At 44.8% G+C, this 12,433-nt stretch overlaps 1 protein-coding gene across 7 annotated transcripts in view; it reads left to right on the top strand.

Moving 5' to 3' along the window:
- Positions 1-2,297: 2,297 nt before the first annotated feature.
- Positions 2,298-12,433, top strand: part of MTHFD2 (methylenetetrahydrofolate dehydrogenase (NADP+ dependent) 2, methenyltetrahydrofolate cyclohydrolase) — an 86,732-nt gene continuing 76,596 nt past the window's right edge. Inside the window, exons 1-3 of one of the 7 annotated variants that reach the window (XM_070235304.1) lie at positions 2,298-2,570; positions 7,156-7,287; positions 10,229-10,332. In XM_070235304.1, coding sequence (XP_070091405.1) covers positions 10,319-10,332 — 14 coding nt within the window. In that variant the 5' untranslated portion in view covers positions 2,298-2,570; positions 7,156-7,287; positions 10,229-10,318. The remainder of the gene's footprint in view (positions 2,571-7,155; positions 7,288-10,228; positions 10,333-12,433) is intronic. The other 6 variants (XM_070235305.1, XM_070235302.1, XM_070235293.1 and 3 more) reach the window with 6 other exon arrangements.

Genomic DNA, 12,433 nt, shown 5'->3' with positions numbered 1-12,433 from the left:
AAACCCTTACTTGGGCCTTTCCTGCTTCCCAGTCTCTATAACCGCTTTCTTTCCATCATTCCAGGCATTTAACCTTAGCTTGCAGCCTCAGCATCATGTTACCTCTAAAAGAATCTTAAATGAAACTTGAGGAACGTCAGAAGGTTGAGTCCAATGTTCTGGAACTTAACACCAAGCCCTGCACTCACAGGAAGCCTTTCTTTATAGTTAGGGTACTGTCTCGTCCCATAGACCCGTTTCCTGCATTTTGTTCCCACGGGGATAACTGAGACTTGTCTTGGTGTAACACACCCTGTCCGTCTAGCCCTGAGGCTCTTCCTTACTCTCCCCGTTGTCCCTTTTTGATTCAATGAAGGACTGGCATCCCTCAAACTCCTCCATGTTCCCCGGGGCCCTGCCGGGTACTGGCAGATTTTGTTAGTGTCAACTACTTATCTGTTCGGTGCTCCAAATATGCCTTGCTCCTATATTTTCCATTCCAGTGTCCTGCATACCCATTGAGGCGTTCTTTTACTTCATGTTGGATTCATACCTCCAAAGACCTACACTTTACTGCTTCCCATACTTTCTGGAAACCTTGTTATGCTTAGGTCTAGATTTTCTTGCGTCATCTGAGCGTAGTCCCACCCCAGCTTGTGTCATTTAGCACATTGGAAGTGCAAGACCAATATAGCCTTTCTAGGTTCTGATCAATTCATGTTACATTTTGTGTGGTCATGTCTATAGCTTTCTGTACCCTGTGTACTTTTAGGCCACTGCTCACCAATGGTGTATTTGTTTCCATAAACTCCAAAGGAATATGTATATTAAGATTGGCACCTGAGCTAACAACTGTTGCCAATCTCCTTTTTTTTTTTACCTGCTTTTTCTCCCCGAATCCCGCCGGTACATAGTTGTATATTTTAGTTGTGGGTCCTTCTAGTTGTGGCATGTGGGATGCTGCTTCAACGTGGCCTGATGAGCAGTGCCACGTCCGCGCCCAGCATCCAAACCAGCAAAACCCTGGGCCGCCAAGCGGAGTTCGCGAACTTAGCCACTCGGCCACGGGGCTGGCCCCAGGAATATTTTTTGATGTAACTTCAAAGTTGAAGGTGCCAAGTTGTAAGTTTGCAAACTCTGCTGTGCTAACTGATGTCGTTCTTTTTGCAAATAGCAACTTACTAATGTTCACCTACTAGGAAATATGTAGAATATTCCTGAGTTGTAGATGCTTGTGGATTTCAACTTGGTTAGACTGTGACTATCCCAGAAATGTTAAAGCTAGTGATCGTTTTACCCATTCATTTATTCCTTTATTCCAGAACTCTCACCTCTCTGACCTGTTGTTTACCTAGCTCTCCAATGGTTGTGAAGATTATTAACAGTGTTTGTAAGATATTTTCAGAAACTAGAAAATAGAAAGTAAAAAGCATTCCCTGTTACAATTATCTACAGGTTAATCTGAAATTTATTGCCCCTTCTGCCTTCAGACCTACTGTAGGACATGCTGTCCTTTGCCGTTCCACTTGTAGCCAAATTCAGAGTTTTCCTAACAGGGACAGCTCCCTGTGCCTGATGCTGTGTGGAAATCTTAGTCTTCAGCTCCACTCTTATCCCTCTCAGTTATTTATCGGTATTTTTGAAAATATACATAGCATCACCCTGTAACATGATACCTGGCACAGGGTAGGAATCCAATGAAAGTTTCACTCTAAGTGGGAGAGTAGGTTGTTACAGTGTTTTTGGAGGGGAATTAGAGAGTACTTTAAAAATTGTAAGTTTGCATATCCTTTCCAGCAATTCTACTTCTAGGAATTTAAAAGTAGCTGTACTCACGCGTGAGGATGTTCACATTGCAGTCTCTCTGTAGCAGAGGACAAAAGTACTGAAAACAACTAAAAGTCCATCAATATTGGACTCATAAATTTTGGTAATTGTACTGAATGGAATAGTATGCAAGCATTAAAAGGAATAGAATGGATGTATGAATAAATGGACTGGAAAGCTGAGGGTCAGAGGTCGATTGTAGAACATGTAGAGTACGCTGCTTTTACATGAAATAGAGGATATGCATATAGGTACAAAGAAATCTTTATATAAAATATACGAGTGAACGTAAGCACTTGGAAAATATCTGGAGAAGCACACAAGGAACTGGGGGAATTGACTTCTCTTTTCATTGCATGTCCTGCAGTGTTTGAAATCTCAAGGCGGTGACAAGCGTGCGCTCATCTGCATGAGCTGTTCTACCGGCCTCCGGCGAAGGAGGGCGCCGTAGCCGCCAGAGTGCTGTTCCCTGATCGGGCTTCTCTGGCAGCCGGCCTGGTGACGTCATCAGGCCAGGCGGTGTCGCATGCGCTGTGGTAGGGATTTGGGCGCTGCCTGGTTTGCTACGCAGGTTCTTGCGGTTGGGGGTCTTGTTCTGACCCCGAGGGCGCCGGACTGGGGAGTCTGTCAGTCTTGGCGGCAGGGGGGCATCTTGGGGCCCACATGAGGCAATGGCTTCATGCCCGCCGCGGCCAGGTCCGCGGACCCCTCTTTTCCGGACCTTCTTCAGCCAAGAGGAAGGGCAGAAACCACGTTCCCGAAAGGTAAGACGCTTTGGCCCCTGGGCGTAGCCCTGCCGCCTCTCAGCTCCTGGGTCTGGGTCTCGTCCACTGGGGTCTCTGCCTGTCACTGTTGAGGCCGCGTGCTTGGCCCCTCCGCCCCTTTCTCGGAGGCATTGACCGTCTGGCTGCTCCGCGTACAGTGGCTGAAACGGACGGTATGAGATGTTCTGATTTCTCCCCATCCTTTTAAAAGCGAGGCTCTGGCCATTGCTCGGGTCAAGTGCAGAGGGACTGCTTTCTAGGATGGTCTGTCAGTGCTGGGGACGGTACTTAAATATCGAAACTGAGTCCCGCTCAGTTCCTCAAACTGTGTTGTTTGGGCACGGAAAATGTGAGTGATGAGAACCAGGTGTGAGTGAAGAAGGCCTCCGCAACCGCTGAACTCTCTGCGGAAAATGTTGGATTGTGTCGTTGCCGGGAATCACAAAGGGCGGCAGTAGCTGCCTACCGGGTCTCATCTGAGAGCTCTTCCTCTACACGTTCAAACGATTAATTGTGAGACTTTGCTGTTGTGTGCAGTGAGCTCGTTTTTATTCCTTGAGACCTTCCTTTCGTCCAGCTCATACCTCATGAAGTCCCTTTCATTTGACCTCCTGAATATCTTGGAACCTGTCCCCTGACTTCCCTCAGCATCCTCATACGGAATGTGCCTGTTCTTTTGCATGTAGGTCCTGACTAGTGTGCGTGTATCCACTGTCGTTTCCTTCCAATGCATTCTTCACGCAGGAAATCTTTTTAATATGCAAGTCGGAACATTGCTCAGAAACATCACTCAAAAACGTTGTTTTAAGAGTGAAAACGAACTCTTGACCCTGGCCTTGAAGAGTCTGCCTGGTCTAGAATCCTCTCTGCTTCTTCGGCCCGGTCTTGTGCCCCTTTTGCCCTCACTGTGTGTGCTTCAGATTCACTGGGTTGACCTCGGTGAGTTCTCCCTCATCCTGCAGAGGTCAGCTGAAAGGTTACTTTTCACTGTGACTCCTAGCACTAAGTGAAGTTCACAGCCCCTTTCCCATCTGATTTTCCTTTAAAATATGAATTTGAAGGTCCGCACGTAATGAATTTGATGACTTCAGTTGTATGAGGACTAAAAATAAACCGTGAAGTGAAAGAACTGAATCTAAACGATTTCCGTCAGCGTGTGAGTATCGATGAACCTTAGCGTTCAGGACTGGGCTGGCTTATCAGGGCTAGAGAAGGGCTGGCCATCTGTGGTCTTAGGCCTTGTTTGTGGAGACCTTTGCTCTGTTTGGTTGCCTTGCATCTTTTCAAGATGGGGAACAGGAAGAAGGGGAGAACAGGTGGTCACTAGGTGGGGCTGAAGAAGGGGAGCAGCAAGATGCCAAGCAGAGAGCAGAGGGGACCCCCTGTGTGGGCTGTGAATTCCGTTTTCAAGGAGCCCCGTTGTACGCAGGGAGACAGTCTGATGTCAAATTTGGCTCACAGAAAGTGTATTAATAGGTGGAAAGACTGTCTCCCAGTTGGACAGCGGATAGCTAGGACTTGTGTCCTTGTTCTCAAAGTTCCTATCAAAAAGATAAGAAAAGTTAATTCAGTATTCTTTCAGAAATCTGAATTCACCGTGCAGAACTCTGATTCCCACCCTATCTGACTCCATTTCCACTTTTTATAGTAATATTTTGTAATATCCCCTTTACTCTCCTGAAGTGAAATTCATATATATACCCAACGTGCTTCCACACTTAAGTTTAAGGGAAAAAATCAGTGTAATGCTCTAACTATAAAATAAAGGAGAAATAAAATAAAGTAATTTAGAATAGAGTACTATGTGTTTACATTTCCATATGTCAATGTTTGGGCATGGCTTCACTAAAAATAAAGGAATTGTCAGTTGCTTGCACCATGAATGCCAAAGCTGCCCATGCTCACTGATCTGGGTGGGTATGTTGCCTTAGTGGCAGGAGTTTCAATGATTGTGAGCTGCGCTAAGTAGATTTCCAAAGAAAACAAAGTCCAGTCTTCACTAGGATCATAAGATGGTTTCTATGCTGGACATTCAATGTCCGTGAAAACTGCAAAGAAACCCTTTGTGTTTATGTGTGAAATGGAGTTAGGTTCTAAGGCTTAGATACTTGTGAACAGTTTTTCACCTCTATGGATGTGGAATAAGACTTTGAAAAGTCATCCAGGTGTGAGACCCACTTGTGGGAGTGTTCTGAATTTGGCAAGATGTGTTATACCCATGCCCGTCAGCCACTAAATGCCAGTAAAACCCCTCCCATCCCATCCTCACAACCACAAAAATGCCCCGGATCAGCAAGGTCAGGATTTCAGTATCGAAACTGAAAAATTGTGTTTCTCTTTTAACTAAACAAGGAATTTGTGGGGAAAGCATTTGACCGACTTAAAGAAGGTGAGAAGAGATTCCATGTCTCGTTACCCTGCCCGGCACAGTGTGGATTAGTGTCAGGAAGAGCCCACTTTCAACGTATTGGGAATTTATTTAATTTGTGTCTCATAGGTCAGGGTTTCTTTCTTCTTCACCTACTCTGTCAATTCTTCTGCATCTCTGGACTTAAACATGAGTGATTTCATAGACAGACAAATGGTTCTGATTCACATCCAGCAACACCAAGCTTAGTGTTTGACACATCGTAACTACTTCCCAGTCTTTGTTGAATGAGTGAACTGACGGCCCACCCCCACCCGCATTGGCGGTGCCTGTGAATTTCCTCCTATTTTCCTCCTCCTCTCCGCGATTGTCCTCACTCCTCGGTCCCTGCTCCACGGTCTCTCCAAGGGGATCCTGAGGTTCCCCCGGGTCCCTGCTCAGCCCCTTTTCTTCAAGGACATCAGCAGGGAGAAGCAGGAAGACTCTTCAGTCTCCTTTCCTCCGCACAGCCAACATCTTTCCTGTGTGACGTGGTTATAGGAAGCCTCTTCTAGTTCTGTGTGCACTCTTCAGTGTTGGGACTGTTTAAGGCGCCATCAAGGGGGTTGCGAAGCTGCAGGGCCACTCCCAGTGCAGTCCCTGTTCACGCAGTAGAGGTAGGGAGATGAATGACCCCTGCGTGGCAGTGGAATGGGACAGGGTGTCCTGGGTGTTTGAGGGAAGTCACCCAAGGCAAAGCTGCCTCAGTACCTGGCAGTCGAGTGTCAGGCACAGTGGACTGTCAAGTGGCAAATGATGTGTCACAGAAATGCCACAGCAGAAATGCCTAGGAATGGAAAGGAGGGGGAAATGACAACAGACAGGGTTAATCAAGGAAGGCTTCCTAAGCGGTTTGTGACTAAATGAGTTACCTCAGGTTGGCTGTTGTTCAGATAGCTGGAGACGGTAATGATCCTCCAGCTCCAAGTCTGGAAGAAACTGACAGGAGAGATTGTACGCCTTGTTGTAATTAATCCAGTCTTCAAACCTTTCACAATGTTCTGTGGAAGACTCAGCATCGTAGATCTGTCAGATCTGCCTAAGTTAATTTGTAAATTTAACATCATCTCATATCATCTGATTCTAAAGCTCGTATAGCAAAAGAAACTTACATCACCAGGAAAATTCTGAAAAGGAAGAAGGTAGAAAAGGGTTGCCTAGCCCTACCAAATGTTAAGCCATACTAGAAGTGTTGCTGGAGCACAGGGGATTTTTCGGGTGGTGAAGCTAATCTGTCTGATACTCTAGGGGTAAATGCATGTCATTGTACATTGGCCAAAGCCCATAGATTATACAACACAGAGTGACCCGTGACGTGAGCTATGGACTTTGATAATGATGTGTCAATGTTGCTTCATTGATTACAACAAATGGAGCACACTGGTATGGCATGGTGATGGTGGGAAAGGCTGTGTAGGGTGAAGGAGAGATGGTTAAAGTGAGAACTCTTTACTTTCTGCTCCGTTTTACTATGAAGCTAAAACTGCTCTACAAATGAGTCTATTAGTTTTTTACTTTTAATTTTTTTTGTGAGGAAGACTGGCCCTGAGCTAACGTCTCTGCCAGTCTTCCTCTGTTTTGTGTGGGATGCTGCCACAGTGCGGCTTGATGAGCGGTGCTGGGTCCACACCCTGGATCCCAAACTGCAAACCCCGGGCCACCGAAGTAGAGCTGGTGAACTTAAGCACTACGCCACCAGGCCGACCACCTCTGTCAGTTTTTTAAAAGATGTGTTGCTGGCCCTTGAGTAACCACAGATCAGTGGAACAGAGTACATAAATAAGATAAATACATAAAAGAATATTTAGCACTAAGAGCCATCCTTCATTTATTTAGATATTCTAGGAGTATTTATAAGTGCCTACTCATAGGCACTCCGCTTGGAGCTGGAGGTACAGTGGTGGACAACACTGATGTGGTCCCTGCCTTCTGGGAGTTTACAGTCTGGTTAGGTACCCCCGTGACACAAATACAGAAGTAAATCTCTAGAAGTGAGCTTATTTTCTTCCCTCTAATCTCTGGGGGAAAAGATTGTAATCTAGCTTGTAACTTCCAGAAGGGTGGAAACTTTCCTCTGAATCACACTGTATGTTAGCATCATAGGGCTTGAATGAATGACAGTATAAGAAAGGATTTGAAGCACACATTTGCTGTTTCTTATTTCATTCTCTCTGACAGAGTTTGGAAAAGAATCTTGTTCTAGAAGAATGTTGTTACCCCTTGGCTGTTTCCAGCAAAATCTGAGAGCAGAGTGAAGAACTTGGACTGATTATTGATGTAACACACACTCCCCACTAATACAAACCAGAGGTAAATGGAACCCTTAATTGAAAGGAACCGTCTTCATTCTTATGGTATAATAAGCATAGTAATTCAGTAGTTGTAATCCTGGCCTTCTCTCATGGGTAGTATTTCAAAAAGGGAACCAAGTGCTTTCCTTAATTACGCTTTTCTAATTGCTACCTGAAAAAGAGAGTAAAGATGTGAATTGAAATATAATATTTGGCAATAACCTCTGTATGTGCTTAAGAAATTGTATGAACTTCCATGTTCTATGTATATGTATAAAGTATATATTATAAAAAATACATACATATATATTTGCTGAGGAAAGATTTCTCCCTGAGATAACATACGTGGCCGCGCTTCCTCTTCCTTTGCTTGAGGAAGATGAGCCCTGAGCTAACATCTGTGCCAGTCTTCGTCTGTTTTGTATGTGGGTCAGTGCCACAGCATGGCTGACGAGTGGTGTGGGTCCGTGCCTTAGATCTGAATTCGTGAACTGAGGCCACCGAAGCAGAGCCCACTAAGCTTAACCACTACGCCACGGGGACGGCCCCCCTGTTCTATATTTTCAAAGTAAAGTGAACTTCTAGTAAGAACAGTAGTAGCCTAAAGAAAAGAATGGAGTATCCATGGTATCTTCAGTACTTATTTTGGGCAGTTGTGAGAGCACGTGTAAGTATCTTGATAGAAGACAGTTCTCTAAGTTTTATGCTTTCGTTTCCTAATATCTTTGGATATAATAGAGAAACACATATGTTCTGTTGGCCTGTGTGGCATTATCAGTGGGAAAGAATTATCCTTTTTCTAGGCAGTTCCACAGCCTTCGGAAACAATAACACCTAATGTCTGTAAACATTTGTAGAGGCCTACCTCACAGATATCACAGGTTCTGTTCCAGGTCACTGAATAAAGTGAATATCGCAATAAAGCGAGTCAGACTAATGATTTGGTTTCCCAGTGCATGTAGAAGTTATGTGTACACGATACCATAGTCTGTTAAGTTTGCAATAGTATTATATCTAAAGGGACATCATACATAGCTGAAGTAAATAATACCTTATTGCTTAAAAATATGAACCATCATCTGAGCCTTCAGCAAGTTGTAATCGCGTTGCTGATGGAGGGTCTCGTAAGAAATGCAGTGTCTGTGAAGCACGGTAGAGCGAAGCACAGTACAGTGAGGTAGGCCTGTACAGCAGCTGCCATTTAAAAAGTGCGTGCACACACGTTAAGTCAGTGAATCCGCACAGCAGGCCTTTGCTGATGAAGTGGGAGTGGTACTAACGTTCCCTCCTGAGTGCTTCCTCTGCGCTGAGCCCGGAGCATAGACGGTGACAGTGACTCACTTCACAGATGATCAGACTGAGGCCCAGAAAAGGAAGAATTGAAACTTGAACTCCGGTATTCCTTTTGTTTTTTTTTCTTTTACTGTAGTAAAACGTACGTAAGCAATATTTATCATTTTAACCATTCATAAGTGTACAATTCAGTGGCATTAAGTGCACTCATGATGTTGTGCAGCTGTCACCACTGCCTGTAACCAAGCGGTTTTCATCATCCTCAACAAAAGCTCTGTCACCATGAAAAAAATAACAGCCCCATTTCCCCTCCCCCAGCCCCTGGTGACCTCTATTCTACTTCACGTCTCCGTGAATTTGCCTGTTCTAGGTGCCTCATGTTAGCGGAATCCGACATATTTTTCCTTCGGTATCTGGCTTATTTCACTGAACATAATGTTTTCTAGGTTCATCCATGTTGCAGCATGTAACAAAATGTTATTCCTTCTTAGGGCTGAATAGCATTCCATTGTGTGTACATACCACATTTTGTGTATCCATTCGTCTGTTGATGGACACTTGGGTTGTTTCTACCTTTTGGCCCTTATGCATCATGCTGCTGTGAGCATTGTGTACAAACATTTGTTCAAATCCCTGCTTTGAATTCTTTTGGATGTATAGGTGGGAGTAGAGATGTTGGATCGTGTAGAAGTTCTACGTTTAACCTTTGAGAAAGCGCCAAAAAGTCTTCTACAGTGTCGTCCTGTTTTAACAATTAACACAAATTTTAAGCATTTACAGGAGCAGACATAATGGTGTGGTGTTCGTGGACCAGCCATGAACTCCTTCAGCTTGAATATTTATCAGCTGATGGCTGTCGTGTCTCCTCTCTACCCCTCCCTGTTTCGCCCTATTCCATAGTTTTTTAAGCAGATCCCCAATATCATATACTTTCACCTGTTCATCTTTGATATATACATTTAAAATGTCAGACTTTTGTTCCTTAATATCCTGGTTTATTATTAAATATCCAGTCAGCGCTCAAATTCGCAGTTGTCTCCTAAATGTCATAGAAGTTGTTTTGAAGAGTTTGAGTTAGGTCTAAGTTAGGGCCACACTTGGCGTTTGATTGTTAGGTCTCGGATGTCTGATTTAATCTATGGGTTCTCCTTCCATGTCTCTCTCCACTTTCTTTGTCTTTGTTTCTTTTTTTCTCAATAACTTAGCTTTTTGAAGATACCAGGTAGTTTGTCCTATCTGAAGATGACATTACAAATAATACAAGAGTGAATGAACACAATGGATAATGTCTTAAGAGAAATAAGAGAAGGAGGAAAGTTTCAAAATTCTATAAGAAGAGAAAATGAATTCTAGAGAAATGCCAAATATTAGAGATAAGCAAAAAAGTCAGGCCAACTCTGAAAATAGTAATTCCAACACATGTAAGAATTTGGTGTAGCATAAAAATGATATTTCAAATCAGTGGACACATTAGTGAGTAAACTGTGATACTTCCACGTTGGAGTGTAAATCACCTCTCTGGAAGGATCCACAGCGTGGCAAAAGTAAATGTGTCTAAGGGAGGAGGGAAATGGGTGGCCGGGGAACTTGGGGAGAAGGGTGAATTTCCATTGAATCCCCTTTTGTACCTTTCTCACGTTCTCTCCTGTGAATCTATTACCTCTGAGGTCTGCCTGCCTGAGTTGAAACCCCAGCTGCCCCAGTTGCTGCCTCTTCACCTTGGGCCAGTTCTTGACACTCTCCAAGCCTGTCTCCTTATGGGCGAAATGGGGTGAGTGACTTCGTGGTGCTTCGTGACACAATATAAGCTCTCATTAAATGTAAATGACCAGCAGAAACAACACAAATGTCCATGAACTGAGGAAAGCATAAACAAGTGTGGTGGCTCCATTATGCAGTCATACAAAGGAATGAAAGACTGACACACACCACAACGTGGATGGACGTTGAAAAACCTTCTGCTAAGTGAAAGAAGCCAGACACAAAGGTCACGTATTGTGGTATATTTCAGATGTGTGAAATGTCCAGAAAAGGCAAGTCCGTAAAGATAGAAAGCAGATGAGTGGTTGCCGGGTCTGGAGAGAGGAGGGAGTGAGGAGCAGCCTCTAATGGTTAAGAGGGTTTCTTTTAGGGGTGATGAAAATGTGATGGGTTTGATAATGCTGGTGGTTGCCTGAGCTTGTGAATGTACTAAATGCCACTGAATTTAGAGTTTCAAAAGGTGAGTTTTCTGGCATGTGAATTATATCTCAATAAAAATAATTTTAGAAATGTAAATTACCAATTTTCCCACGGTAATTATTTACTGTTCACATCACTCCCCTCCAACCACTGCATTCCCTTGTATGCCTCCTGTCCCCCACGCTTCCCCTGCTCAGCCCCTCCAGGTGCCCCACAAGACTTCCCAGGGAGTGACTCTGGACCCTTGGGCACACAAGTCCTGTGCGGGTGGAGCCGCGACCCAGTGCACAGGCACACCCACCACTCTCCCGCAGTGTGACGGACGCTTCCGGCAGGTTTTTCTCATGTGGTTTGGAGGACAGTGATGTTGAGAAAAGGTGGCGACAGGCCAGGTGGATTCAGGAGGACCTGGCAGGTCTCTCAAGTCAATACTTATGAACAGACGCTTTTCTGAGGCAAATATACGAGTGGGCAGCAGGCTCATGAAAAGGCATGAAACATGACTAATTTTTAGGAAAGGGCATTCAAAACCAAAATGAGCTACCACCTCCCGCCCGTCAGAAGGGCTATTATTAGAAAAACAAGAAATAGCAAGTGTTGGAAGGGTGTGGAGCAAAGGGAACCCTCATATAGTGCAGGTCAGAATGTAAATTGGTACAGCCACTATGGAACAGAGAATGCAGATTCCTGAAAAAATTGAAAATAAGACTACCATATGACCCAGCTATTCCACTTGTGGGTGTTTATCGAAAGGACGTGGAAACACTAATTGGCAAAGATAGATGCGCCCGTATGTTGGTTGCATCATTATTCACAATAGCCAAGACTTGGAAACAACCTCCTAAGGGCCCACTGAGAGATGAATGGATAAAGAAGATGTGGTATATATACAATGGAATCCTACTCAGTTATCAAAAGCATGAAATCTTGCCGTTTGCAGCAACATGAGTGAACCCTGAGGGTGTTACGCTAAGTGAAATGGGTCAGATGGAGAAAGACGTATACCTAATACTTCACTCATATGTGGAAGATAAACAAACACATAGATACCAGAGGGGAAAGCGGGGGAGGAGGAGGAAAGGGGTAAGGGGCAGATGTGTAGGATGATGTATGGCAATTGGACCTTGGGTGGGAAAACGACATAGTCTGTACAGAGGGGAAATAGAATGAAGTACATCTAAAAAAAAGTTTAGGCCCCGCTCCAGAAGTTTGATCTCATCCACCAGTAACGTCTGGATGCTGTGCTCTGAAAGCCAGCTTGGTCGCCAGCAGGCGTTAGCAAATACTGAGCACTGCTGGCATGCAGGTCTCAAGTTGAGGCCTTGCTCCTCCGCAGGCAGTGTGACTGCAGCCCACTGCGGAACGTCAGTAGTAAAGCGGCTCAGTGACCCTGGCCTTGCGTGTGGTTGCAAAGGTTAAACTGAAGTAGTGGGCTCGTGGGCCTGGTGCACAGAAGTTGAGGAAATTTCTCTGCCTGCCCTGTCCTGCTGCAGCAGCTCCCATGGGGAGGCTCCTGTTATCAGCTGCCCCCAAGGAAACTCAGCCCTGGCCCTTCATCCCGTAGATTCCCCTTTGATTTATACTGACCGTCCCCAGCCGTAGTCATCCATGGATGAAGTGACCCAAGCCTTTTGGAAGGTGTCCTGAATCTCTTGTTTTCCAAAACACCGATGTGGTGGTCGTGAGCCATA

This window comes from Equus caballus, chromosome 15 (assembly GCF_041296265.1).
Source record: "Equus caballus isolate H_3958 breed thoroughbred chromosome 15, TB-T2T, whole genome shotgun sequence".
In the NCBI taxonomy this organism is placed as follows: Eukaryota; Metazoa; Chordata; class Mammalia; order Perissodactyla; family Equidae; genus Equus; species Equus caballus.
Note: the sequence above shows the minus strand (reverse complement) of the source record. Positions and strands in the feature narration are given on the sequence as shown.